The 14,338-nt window shown below is 37.3% G+C and overlaps 1 protein-coding gene across 4 annotated transcripts in view; it reads left to right on the top strand.

The window, feature by feature from the left end:
• Nucleotides 1-14,338, top strand: part of POU6F2 (POU class 6 homeobox 2) — an 870,107-nt gene that overhangs the window by 781,702 nt on the left and 74,067 nt on the right. For all 4 annotated transcript variants that reach the window (XM_082258642.1, XM_082258643.1, XM_082258640.1 and 1 more), the window contains one exon: nucleotides 5,387-5,536. In XM_082258642.1, the coding sequence (XP_082114768.1) occupies nucleotides 5,387-5,536 (150 nt within the window). The remainder of the gene's footprint in view (nucleotides 1-5,386; nucleotides 5,537-14,338) is intronic.

The following is a 14,338-nucleotide window of genomic DNA, read 5'->3' as shown; positions in this document are numbered from 1 at the left end:
CCTGCTATGCTATTGTGTTCTGACAGGGGGGTGCCCCCCCCTTTGCTAAGAGTGCTGATCAGGAGCCGTTCGGCTGCTGGTTTTCCAGCATGCACATCCGACAGAAGGCTGTCTTCTGTCGAACCGGCTGCCATACACACGGGCTGAATGTCGGCCCGTTTTTATTGAACTGCCTGATGCCAGCTGAAATTCAGCCCATGTGTACTAGGCTTAAGGTGCTGCTAACCAACTGAAATATTATTCTCCTCAATTACTTTGCAGGAGTTCTTGCTCCTTATATTTGGTGAAACTACAAAGTTGACAGCCAAACAGAATATGGGAACAGTGTAAGACAGCAACTTTTATGTTGCCTCTACTGTGACCTAATTTACCAAACAGATACACCAAGATGCAGTCTGGAAATGACATCCCAGTTATCATTGTGGACACACTGTACCAGGTATTCCAATGTTCATATAGGAGACAGACTAAGACAGGTTTATTGCATCTCTTTGTGTCCTACATCCTCCCTTCTGCTTTAAACCCGGAGTCCTGTTGGGCTTGTCAGAGAGAGTGAGAGGTGATATGTTGTAGGTTATGTTAAGCCAAATCTTTTTTTTTTCTCTGAAATTTGCACACAGTAGTTAAGAGCTAGCACTGCTATGGGGTTTTTACTGCTATCCAGGGTATTGTTAGGCTTCCCTTGACCTTCTGTCCTGCATGACAACATTTTACCAAATGGGGGTTACTCTCCAACAGCAAGATGGGCAGAAATAAAAATGCTTTTTAAGAAGAGTGGGGGAAAGTTAGAACGCCTGTTAGACCTCTTTCACATGGGTGGCAGCACCCCAACTGCCCACCAAAAACCTAACATTAAAGGCAGAGGGGTTTGTACATTGTAGCAACCACCCCTTTACAGTCACCTCTAAAAAGTGGTTCACCATGGATTACTTTTAAGGAAGTGATTAACACTGCAACCTGTGTGGAAAAGACCTTAACGTTTTGTGTTTATCTGTATAACTATTGTAGATTTTCTCTCACTTCCTGTCTGACAATACATTGTCCATGGAATGGTAAAAAAATCTCTCAAATAGAGACTTGTAAAGTAACAAAAATATTTTTGTGGATTGACACTTTCAAGTCTATGTAAATGCATTGTCTAAGATCAAGCACTGATAAGACACATGCTCTTACCTATACAAGTCAGGAGAAATTTCTGTGTCTGCCTGTCTGATTTATCGTTGCTTTGTTATTAGAAATCAGATTTTCCTGGCTTCTAAACATACCTACCTGATCCTTCCTTTTATTAGATTAACATTGTATGTTTGAAGAGACTTTCTCTTTCTGAGCTGGTATACCTGATAACTGACATCACTGATTTTCTTTCTGCTCTCAAAGGGGTTCTGACACTTTTGCTAGAAATGTACTCTCTAAAGTGGGCATCAAAACTAAAGCCTCATACACACTACTGTTTTTTTTTTTTCAACCCAGTGGGTTGAATGAAAAAAAAAAACTGGCAACTCAGGTCAGAGCCACTGAATTAACAATCCGCTGTTAGTACAGCAATCTCCCCTACTGTGCAATTGTGTTCTGTCAGGAGGGTGCCCCCCCACCAAAGCACTCCAACAGTCGGTGGGCAGACCTTTTTTAGTCATGAACCTTCAACAGAAGCCAGCTGAAAGCCCGGCTTCTGTCGGACCGGCTGCTGTACACACGGACCGAATGTCGGTGGGTTTCAGTTGAACCAGTTGATGCTGCCTGACATTCGGCCTGTGTGTACTAGGCTTTAGTTTAGTTCAAGTGTTTTAACCAAAAGCAGCCAGTCAGCATTCATTCTTCTCAGTCAAAAAAGTACAGTATATATGCTTTGGGCTACTTCACTTAATAGGTACAATAAAGAATTATCCAATCCACAATAAAGTCGGCAACCAGGTGAAAAAGTGTCAGTCCTTGCTTTTGTATTGGAACTTTTTACCCCTAAAGGAAAGATACTGCTGAATTTTCACCTGGTTGCCAACTTTATTGTGGATTGAATGACTCCTGTTTGGGCGTGTGTAAGCCACAATCGGCACAGTGATATCCTTTGCCGTTACAGATTTGGATGACACGGTAGTAGCACAATAAAGAATTAGTGCTTGAATGAGACTATTAAGGGTTTTTAAATATAAATTTTATTAGGTGTACTCCAACACTTCCTAAGCAAAAAAGTCCCTTCTGCTCCTTTGGATTTGCTTTAGGCTGCTTTTCTGTGGTTGTATCTGTTGTTCTTGCTATGTCTCTGGTTTGTATTTTAGATTCTGCTATTTACTGCCCGCCACTTGCCATGATTTGTATCTGTACTGCCATTTTCATTAAAATAACATCTCCCTTAATTACAATGTGTTTCTGACAACCTTTCCCCTTAGTATTTTGTTCAAAAAGCTATTTGCATACCACCTAACATACCAATGTGTTTTTGAGCAATACTTTTTTTTCAAACAAAATTGGTTCAATGGTTTTGGATGCAGAGCATTTTAAATCAGACTAATGTCACAAGTCAAAGGCCTCTTGCACACTACTGCCTGAAAATGCTCAGTTTTCAGGCATACAGGTGTTTTCTTATTACTGATCTAAATGCAGCCCATTGTTTTCAATGTGCCTGTACACACAGGCACATAAACATGCACAATGTATTGATCAGGAAAAAAAATGCAAAAAGCTGGTCAATATTGTTCCAAGTATACTTGCAAATACACACAAATACTCATAAATGTGTGCATATACCCCACTTCATTAAAATAAAGCTAGGATCATTTTTTATGCTCTGGGCATACTCACAAATATGCACACACAAGTGATATACAACCCATCCTCTGTCTGATGCTCATACATCATTACAATGTGCAAGAGGTGAAAAACACAACAATTACATTTGCAACTTTTTTGCTTGTGAAAGCCAAATATCAAATAATCATGTTTAAAAAGTTATCGGAGCCACTAAACCTATTAGTAAACCTCAACTCAGCTCCTGAACTTAACCTTTTAGGTTACTATTTCCCATAGCTAAACATCCATAACTAGCAGTCATAATGAAAATAATGAAAAAGGGCATGTCGTGTGCATGGATGCACACTGCCCGGTTCATCAGCAAGCCCACATATGTGCAAGCGGCTTGCTATGGGCACACACACAGGAGTGGAGGAGTAGAGAGCGCTTGTGGGGGACCCCAGAAGAGGAGATAAGCAGCCAATCTGTGCAATACCACTGCACAAAACAGATTTGTATAAACCTTGTTATTATTTTAATTTAAAATAAGGGTTTACAATCAATTTTTAACATTTGCAAAGAAAGTTAGGATTTGCATTCCAGAGTGCCCAAGGATTTGAGGGTCTTTGGGTTCTGGTGAAGTGAGATAAAGACAACTTATGTTGCTTGAATTTTATCAGAACTAAGTATTTTGAGCCACCTTTCTTCCCACCCCAACCATCCCTGAAAAACATGACCTCACTCCAAAACCTAACCCTTAACCCAGCCCCTATGATATAAACACATCCCTCTATCAAACATAGCCCTAAATGTTAATCTAATAAAAACCATTATCACAATGTACATTGTTTGATTTTCTACTACTGCAAATGCACAGTGAAAATTAGATTTCCAAACAAAAAGTAATGAACTAGATGGGTCTTTTTTCAACCTGACAAACTATGTAACTCCTGTACTTTACTGTAACTGATTTTTGTTGGAAAAAGACCGAAGTGTCCAATGTAAATTAATGCAAATAAAAAGAATATTCAAATGCCATATAGATACAATTCTACATGAAATTCGAACTCACGATTTTTTGGCAAGAGTAGTAACAGCTAGAGCACCAAAATATGCTTCCATCGCCCATGGTCACATCTGGCTTGAATTTTTAATACACGTTAGACAAAAAGAAACACTAACATGCCTAGGTCATATACGGGGTCAATTAACATGTGCCTATCTGCTATAAGTCTTGTGGCTAGAAAAAATAAATGATCATCAACTCTAGGAGACACAAAAGTTCTCCCATTCCTATAATTATTGCTTGTTTAGTGTAGGGAACAGTAAAGACACTTTTACTTACCCAATCCTCTGCTTCCTCAGCTCTGGTGGTGGTGGACTGTTCCCTGGTGGCCTCAAGTCCAATACAGGGCTATGGACCCAAAATCAGTCTTGATGGTGTCAGAAGACCTTAGACTACCAGAGCATGAGGGAGAAGAGAGTGCAGGGACAGGTCTAGCAGCACAGAGCAGCCTACAAAGTGAATGATTGGGTAAGTAAATCTGTTTTTCCAAATTCCCTGGACGGAAATGTGCAAGGGAGTACTTTTAGGTTTCCTGGAGTTCATGTTTAAGTTGAAATAGTTGCTCCTGTGCTAATTTGGAACACTATTGCTTGGTCTAATCTTAGAAACAACAGCTGTATAGATTTTTGTTGGTACATCAATACTCATCTGCATATTCTGACATTTTCATGTATATGTGTATACACTAATTAGACACAATGCTTAGTTATTACAGCTAAAATGTATGTAAAAAAATACCTAAAATAAATTAATTTTGGATAGGGTAGGGAATGATAACGAAAACCCTGTTAATTTATTTTTTGCCCATTGTGCCCCATTGGAGAGATTTACCTTCACTTTCTGTGCCAAATATGCAACAGGAAAAGAGAGAAAAACTCTAGTGAAGTGATTTGTTCCTGGGGAAAGTGTCCCCATTAGAACACTTCCCTTCATCTTTTGTTCTGTTGATAGCTTAAAAATTTTAGATTTCCCAACACTTTCTGTCTTAAATAGAGAGAGCAAATCTATTTAGTAAGAACAAAGACCGCTATAAAAAAAAAAACTTGAGGAGGGTTCTTATCCTTTGCTACTAAATCCAAAAACAAAATAAAAATGTTTGGCTCTACCACAAGCTCATAGGGTAAAGGGTTAGGGTGTATTAAAAAAAAAAAAAAAAAAAAAACATTACATAGCTATACATCTTGTGAAATTGTGAAATTATATTTATTCTGTGCAAATTCTGGCAAAATCAAATGTTATTAGGCTATTTTATTTGCAGGGTGGGTGTTCTTTATTCTTAAGAGTAGCATGAATCATTGAAATATCACATTATAGCCACTGATTGGAGTTGACAATCATAGCAAATGAGTATTTTCTTTTTTAAATATACTGCTAAACTAAAGAATAAAATATGCAATGTACACATATATAGTATTAAATTAAGGAATAAAATATGCTATATTTACAGTATTATGGTATATATACTGTATATACATATATATACAACATTTATCTGCATATTTTTAAAGTCGTTTTGAGAGAAGAATATCTGTTACTGTCATTTTTGTATAATAATTCTGAGGACTGTGTATTTTTTTTTTTTTTTTTACTTTTTAGATGGTTAATAACCCCTTAGCAAACCAAGCAGCAGCTGCTGCAGCGGCAGCAGCTGCCATGGGCTCAATAGCGAGTTCACATGCCTTTGGAAATGCACTATCCAGTCTGCAAGGTGTTACTGGACAACTTGTCACAAACGCACAAGGACAGGTAATAAGCGTAAATATTATACAGTATATTTATAAATGTATTTTAGATTTTCTATATTATGTATAGCCTTATAACAACCATGAATCTAGTGCTTTCTTTCACTTTGTAATTCTATTGAATGTTTGTATTTGCATTTTACCTGAACACAAGTGAGTTGATGTTGCCTATATGAAGTATCACACAACGTGTCTGGGGCTCCAATGACATAATTCAGCATAACCCTCTACAGTATGTGGGTAAATTGTCAAAAAAATATTTATATTTACCTGTCCAAAATCCTAATGTAGAAACTCATTCCCAGATGTAGAACAAAACATGCATACACTCTTTTTGGCTGATAGAAAACAATTTTCGTTATCCAAAGGATCTTTTACATTAAAGTAAGCATGCTATTTAAAACTGTTTAGAATGTTAGCAACATGGCCATCCATGGATCAACACCTACACTTGCTACAAAAGTAATTTCATCCAAATTTAAAGAATGCAGAGGTGAGATTAGGTCCAGCCACAAGAAACTAAGATAGCACTTGGACATCCATTATTTTTTGGCAAGGCGGTTGGGGCACATAGTATTCCGAAGCATGAAATATTATCCTTATAAGAAAAGTGCATGCCCCACAAGTTTTGTAGAAATTCTGTTGCTCAGGCATGCAAATAAAATCAATGCCAAGTGCTTATGTGTAATTTGCATGTTTCCATTATTTTACAGTATGTGAGATTCATGCTGAGGAGGGATAGTGAAAATGTGCTTTTTTACAGTGTAAAATGCTTAAAACAGGAAACCTAAAGCAGAACTAATGCTTTTTTTTTTATTTCAAATTAAATATAGTGCATGAATGCACACTTACAAAAATATAGGGTTGATTTAACAAAGTTGAAAAATAAAAATACCTTCACTCAGTGAAAAATTACTAAAGAATTATTATAAATAATGATTAATAATTAGTGAGGTGAAGCAGCTGCACTCACAATATTGTACACACCAATAATAGTAAATAGAAATTTAACAGTATTGCGTTGCCATATGTGTATAATACACAACTCAAACGTGTATAAATGTTGAATAAACCAATAATTATAACAATAATTCAAACGCCACGAAACAAATATAATCATGCAGTGTGAATGCAAGAATATAGTGCACAAGATGAGAAAAAGTGTTATTCACATAAAAATTGAGTCCAAGAAAAGGTCCATTAGATAGGGATCCAAACAGTGCCAGATGGCTCTTATTCCCAACTTCAGTAAATTACCACCCAGTGATCCCTTTCCAGTTCAAACATACATAGCCCCTTACCAGAAACTCAGACCTATCAAGGTCATTAACCGCCTTAGTGAGCTTCAACTCTCACTTTAGGTTTGGGCTAGCTTCCCCTTCTCCAATCATCCTTTAAGATAGCAATGCTGGGAAGCACCTCTCAGACTCATCCAGGACAGTCTCAGACCAGAGGATTCCACATAACAATGAGAATAGAAACTCATTGCGCATCATCCAGTAAGGCTAGATGTCAGCACGCCTGTGGAGGATGTAGAACTGATTGTATCTATTTCAATTCTCGTTTATATCATCGGTGCTGTAAGTAGGCTTTAAATAAACCCTCTTTGATTTTACTGGATGTTGTGCAATGAGCTTCTCTTCACAATGTTATGTGGGTTCATCTGGTCTGAGACTGTCCTGAATGAGCCTGTGAGGTGCTTCCCAGCATTACTATCTTAAAGAACGATTGGAGAAGGGAAAGCTAGCCCAAACCTAAACTGAGAGGTGAAGCTCACTAAGGCGGTTAATGACCTTGATAGGTCTGAGTTTCCGGTAAGGGGCTTTGTGTGTTTGAACTGAAAGGGGAGCACTGGGTGGTAATTTACAGAAGTTGGAATAAGAGCCATCTGGCACTGTTTGGATCACTACTAGAGTTGAGCGGACACCTGGATGTCCGTGTTCGGCGGGTTCGGCTGAACTTGAAAAAAAAGTCTGGGTCCGTGTCCTGGACTTTTTCCGAACTTTACCCGGACACCGAACCCCATTGAAGTCAATGGGGACCCGAACTTTCAGGCACTAAAATGGCTCTAAAACACCAATGTTAAAGTGTTTTTGGTAATGCACTATGTAGTGCTTTTGTTTTTGATTTACACTATATTGGATACACGATTGAGTCAGCCTAAGAATCTTCTCCCGGCGACACCTACTCCAAGGATTGGCTTCTGGGGAGAGTGGCTTAACCCATTGTAGTCTGGGAGAACCTGTCTTACTTTGGAGGGACCATTAGAGCTATTGGCTCCAAGGACTGGACGACAGACTGTGTGGCTCTCACCTATTACAATCTGGTAAGAGGCAGTGGTGTCGGGAGAGGTCTCTGTGTGTCACTTCCATTCCTACTTATCACATATAAATATTCACTATCTGGTAAGCATTTGGGACTTAAGGGTGCTGGTGCTTCATACTATCAGCCATCTGGTGACGGTGTGCATTCCTCTGGGTGATGTAATAGTATTCAACAGTATTATGCTATGGAGTGTCAATTTTTCCTTTATATATGACCACCACCTGTGGATGTGAGGATTATCTGAACACATCGATTGAAGGCTGGGTGTACTGATCCGATTTGAGTTTTTGGGCGAACTCCATTCTGCTTTCTGGTAAGGAGATATGAACGTTGGTCTAATCATCTGATACTGGAATCGTATATTTTGGACTGTGCCTGTCATTTGGATACAGATTTGTTACCATTGTGGACTATCAATATTGTGCTTTATCTGACATTTATCTGTAGATTCAGTACTCATTAGCGCAACTTAGCGCTTTACATACTTACTTTGCTTGTCACAATTTAAGTTGCTGCTGTGTTTCAGTAGTTAGCGCAGTTATATTTTCTTTTTACAGCAAAATCGATGTAGACTGACCCTGCCTAATCTCCAGCCTGGCCCTAAAATGCTCTAATAACTTTCCCTGCCTGCACTCCGACCTGTCCCTACATTCTTTTCGGACACAATTTTTCACAGAATCACTGTCTGCCCTAATCAGCAGCCAGCACGTATGATGTGTGCTCTGTCCCTAAACTACAGCAGAATGACGCGGCGCGCTGGGGCTCTCGAACTTATAAAGACATGGTCACATGCTTCAGATGGCCAATCACAGCTACTAATACATTAGTAGGCATGGCTGTGATGGCGCACACCAGTTAAACGCTTGTTGAATGGCTGTTGAAAGCCTGCCATTAAAAGCGCGCCATTACATACAAAACAGGAAATAAAATGACCGAACATGGATTTTAAACCCGAACATACAGTAAAGTTTTCAGGCCCGTGTTCGGGTAACAAAAATCCAATTATTCGGTACGAACATGAATAATACAGTCCGTGTTCGCTCAACACTAATCACTACCTAATGGACCTTTTCTTGGACTCATTTTTTATGTGATTAAATCTTTTTCTCAACTTGTGCACTATATTCTTGCATTCACACTGCATGATTTATATTTGTTTTGTGGTGTTTGAATTATTGTTATAATTATTGTTTTATACAACATTTATACACGTTTGAGTTGTGTATTATACACATATGGCAACACAACACTGTTAAATTTCTATTTGCTATTATTGGTGTCTTACCTTGCCCTATTTTCCCTTTGAAAATTAACCTCTATGTGTCTTGTAATTTGTCGAGGGCACCTATTTACTGTGAAGGCACAGTGCAGGACCTAGGATTCTCTATGGCCTCTTGGCTTTAGCTTTGCTAGCTGAACAGTTCAGAGGTTATATGTTTTCTCACTTCCCTCTTAGCATGTTATTATGCTCCAACATTAGCATAAGGGGCAGAGGCTTTTTACTGCACAGAAATATTTGGCTGCATTTTTTAGAACAAGTCACTAATAAAAGAGTAAGAGAGAGGGAGGACTGGATGGGAATATAATTTCCTTGTTACACACACTTGGAACAGAATATAAGTTCATAAATTCATATGAAGTAATGATTAAATCAATTTCTTTGACATAGAAGCACCCCGTTATTACCTCTGAATAATAATGACACAATGTCATATGGATAATTCAAACGTTAACATTGATTTGCAAGTATTATTGTGTGCACCGTTTTTTACTTGTAATGTCAGAATGTTTGCATTAAAAAAATATACTTACTGCTTTAAAGAGGTAAGCTTGACCCCAATCTGAATTTGAAAGGTCTATAATCAGAATATAGAGTCCTGTATGCAAATCTCCTTTTCTAATTATTCCTATTTTTTATTAGACATTAATAAACAGGTTCAGGGGTCCCTTGGAATCTTTACTCATGCATTAAATGTGAATTTAGTAGAATAACAAATCATAAACATAACTCAAATTTTACTACAGAAAAAGATACATTTTTAGAAATATCTCCTCTTTTTCATTCAATTCAAATAAAGGTTAAAACAAATCCTAAAGGGCATTGTTGTTGACCCTAGTCAACCCCCAACCAATTGCCATTATCAACTGATCAAATTTACCATCTGTCCTGACTGACAGCTTATCCCATTAGAAAGCCATTCTATTTTAGTGGTCTTTTAGGGACATATAATCTCTATATGGTCAGTTATGTCTAACATGTTTAAGCACCAAGGAGAAGCAACAGAGGATTGGGGTGGTAATGTGGGATAAGTCAGACCTCTTGTGCGTTTGCTTTTTTTTTTCTTGAAGTTCTAAAAAACAGATTAATGGAATGCTATATTTATTTCCTGCTTAGACCATGTCTGACCTTTTCACGGATCCTCTATTGTTGCTTTAACCCTTTTTTCTTTAACACAGTGCTAGAAAACATTCTACTCAGATAAGCATTTTGAAAGGTTTTCTTAAATGTAACCGTTTTAAACAACACCTGGCAATTATTGCTTACAAATAACACACGGTTTCTCTAATTGTGTCTTAAATGCATGCATTACATTGATTCTGATGTTTCAAACACTGCTGTTTGCTAGTTCAGATCCTACATTTTATAAGTATTGATCATTTCTGAGATTTAATAAATGGAAAGTATTTTCTTTAGTTTCTTTTTTTTTTGATATAGTAAACAAAGACACATCTAAGATACATCTAAGACAGTTCTACCCACCATTCAGAAAAGATGCTGACCTTGTCATATTTATAAGGAGGGTACAGAATTGTTCCATCACCATCTTGGGTGTTGAACGATGGAGCTTGTCAAAGTGAGACCATATCTAATGAATCATCTTATCGCAGGTGCACACTGCACATATTAAAAGAGGATTGTATGAACAATGTGCCCTCTACAATAACCTTTCAGTGTCTACTTTAACCCGTCTTTCAATCCCTTTCATCAAACGATCATCTTGTACAGCAGCTCTTAAACAGTCCCTTCAAAGCCTTGTGTGATGTTTAGTTATGTTGAACACTTATTTAAGACTGGCAACTAATACAAGCTGTTCAGATGAGAATTACATTATTCAAAAATTGAAATGAATATTTTCTTTTTATATTTAGATAGTGTATGTATGTATTGTATGTCTATATGTATGTATGTATCTCTCACACATAAATATATACCACTGCTAAGGAATTCAAAAAGTGAGTTATAACTTTTTTAGTTGCAAAATGCAATCTATTTTAGGCATGCTCCAACTTATATATATATATTTTTTTAGAAAAAATACAAGTCCAAAGAAATCCACTTGCTAAATCCTATATATGGGTATAAAAAGCTAGTCCACCCAAAAACTGATATTACCTCTTTTCTTACTTGACTAAAGCTGGGCAAACGTGTGTCAAAATTAAGCAGGTTTAGCAGAAACTGGCGTAATTTAAGTACATGTGTACCCCTGTCTGTTGAACAGTTCTGCCAGAAAACCAGAATTCACTCAGCTTCTTCGGCCAATGGCTGCAGTGCTAATCAGCCCCCCCCCCATATCAGAATACAATAGTGCATCTGGGGGATCCCTGCATCCACATCTCTCATGTGGATGTGGGGATCTGTCAGCTTTTTGTTGTTGAACCTGCTCGTTGAATGAAAGAAAGACTGTATACTGCCTAACATTACCCTGAGGGCGGAAAGTTGGGTAGGATTTACAAAAGAAGGAATTTACACCTCAGACTACATTTAGCTTAACCCAATAAGGCTCAAGAATAAAATGTATTTTTTCTCATATCTCTTAACCTTTTTAGGTAAGGGACGTTATCCCATGATATGGTGAAAATTACAAATTTAATAAATTAGCACCAGCCTTTGCTATCTATTACGATGGTGTAATCTCCAATGGCTAAAATTAAAATGTACTAAAGCGCAACATACACCTTACAATCTAACTGTATAATCTTTGCACAATCGCCTCTAGATTTACCAAAACAATGTAATATGATGACTTATCTAAGCTACCCAATAAATTTGTATCCAAATCATGCAGGTCCTAAATTACATTCTGTAGTTGTTGGTGGCTCTAAAGACAATTGTACAGTCAGAGTATGACCTGTTTGGTGAGCTTAACCCTTGGCAATCAATATTTAATCTTTTATGACTCAGTGGACAAAAACCTGGTTGTTATAGGTAACTGCATTTAGCGCACAGTTAATGAAATTTGCACTACCTTGCTAAAAGGTCACCTCTTTAAAAATTATATTTATTTGAAGTCTCATGGGCTGAATTACCTTCCAGCTTCCTTTACCTGTAGAGAACTCGAGTGGCAATAGCTCTGCAATAGCTCCTGGCTTCATTTTCTCCCAACTTCAAGTTTTGGGTGCTCCCATCCCTCATATTGCATTTGCATAATATACAGCAGCTGTTATTATCATGTTATGCTCAAGGAACCTTTGCAAACGTTATACGATCTTGGGGAACCCCTGAAATAGTTTTCTCATCTACAGCTCATGGTACATTGTTGTGATCAGTAAGTTGTAGATATGGTAATACATATACAGATATAACAAACACAAACACTAATAAATACAAAACAGCACTGCATACTAAATATAACAGAAAAACTAAATTTGCATGTGTGCTCAGTGACCACACTAAATTTTCAGTGGTGCGCATTGCAAAACTCACTCTCCATTGGTGCTCAGTGCAAAACTCTATATTTGCATTAGTGGTAGTGCAAACAGTTACCTTGTGTTAATGCTTCATGCAAACATTTGGCTTTACATTGGTGGTCATGTAAAAAAATTGAACTTTGACTTTACATCAGTACTCATTTGCCAGTGCTGGTGTATAACTGTATATAGTCTATAACAGTTATTCATGTCTATAAGCCAACTGTAAACAGCACCTGTGGCTCCTGGGTGGATAAAAAAATGTATCCATATGCAGTCATTCTAAAAACTCCACTAATACATTATAGATCTGAGTTAACAAGTTTCAAAATGCTATATTATATACTGTATATAACTTTTTTTTTTCCAAAAAGTTTATATAACCTTTAATCTTTTTGACAAACTTTGCTCACAAACATTTTCTTGGCAATAATGAGCTGTAGGTAAACATGTTTGAAAATACAGGCAGTACTGGATTTATAATTACAAATTTAAATTGAACAAAAGGCATAATTCTCTCACGTTTTGGCCCCCAACCCGCCAAAACAATAAAGCAGTCCTTCCTAAAAATTTCTAGTTTATACAGAGTCTCCTGGTGGCAATTTTGAAAATGTAAGATGCTGATCCAGATGCATTTCACTGTGTATTTTCAGATATACATAGAAGAATGCTCTTTTTAAAAAACAGATCCAACTCTTTTTTCTAACACTGTACCGAATCAGTCAGAGCCCATTTCTATAAAAGTCTATTCTGAATTTAACGACTGTTACAGTAAAATCCCTTTCTGCAGCTAAAGATTAAACCATATTTTCTTCCAATTACAACATACACTTTAGTATCATCTTTGGTGACAATAAAGTAAATAGTTTGCTACTGTATTTTCTATATAGGTCATTTATATCAGATGGTCATCTTAATGCCTCGTGCACACTGCAGCTCAAAAACACCTGTTTTACAGGCATTTGAGTTTTTTTCTTCTCTGTCTCTAAACACCCCTCCACGTTAGCCTATAGGGTTGATTTACTAAAGACAAATAGACTGTGCACTTTTGCAATTGCAATTGCTCCAGAGCTTAGTAAGTGAGGTAAAGCTACACTTTACAAAGCATACCCAATCGCATGCAAGGAAAATTTAAAAAACAGCATTTAGGTTGCATATGATCTGATGATGGAAGTCAGCAGAGCTCTCTCATTTACTAAGCTATAGAGCAGTGATGGCAAACCCTGGCCCTTCAGATGTTTTGGAACTACATTTCCCATGATGCACAACTACACTGCAGAGTGCATGAGCATCATGAGAAATATAGTTCCAAGACATCTGGGGTGCCATGGTTCACGATCACTGCTCTAGAGCAACTGCACTTGCAAAAGTGTAGTCTATTTGATTTTAGTAAATCAATCTCTACATGTCCATGTACACAGAAGCATTTACAGGTGTTTAGAGGCATGGTGTTTCAAGGCAAAAAAAGAAAAAACAATCACTTGCTTGTCCTGAAGAGGAGCGTTAGAGCTGAAAGAAAACATACAAACGAGCATAACCATGTGTTGTTAATAACATTTATGCGTATTCGCACATTCATTAATTCTAGAAAAAAAATAATATTATGGCCAATAGAATGCATTAATGTCAAATGAGTGAACACACAAACGTAAGTGAATGCACATAAATGCAGATGCAAAAACATGGCTTTTACTGCTTTTCTTTCTGCTGCTTTTCCCCTATAAGGAGAAAGGGCGTCTAAAAAAATACAGAGTGCATGAATGCTAATAGCCTCTTCTTAACATGCATTTAA

This window comes from Pelophylax lessonae (genome assembly GCF_965119305.1).
Source record: "Pelophylax lessonae genome assembly, chromosome: 5".
Lineage (NCBI taxonomy): Eukaryota > Metazoa > Chordata > Amphibia > Anura > Ranidae > Pelophylax > Pelophylax lessonae.
Note: the sequence above shows the minus strand (reverse complement) of the source record. Positions and strands in the feature narration are given on the sequence as shown.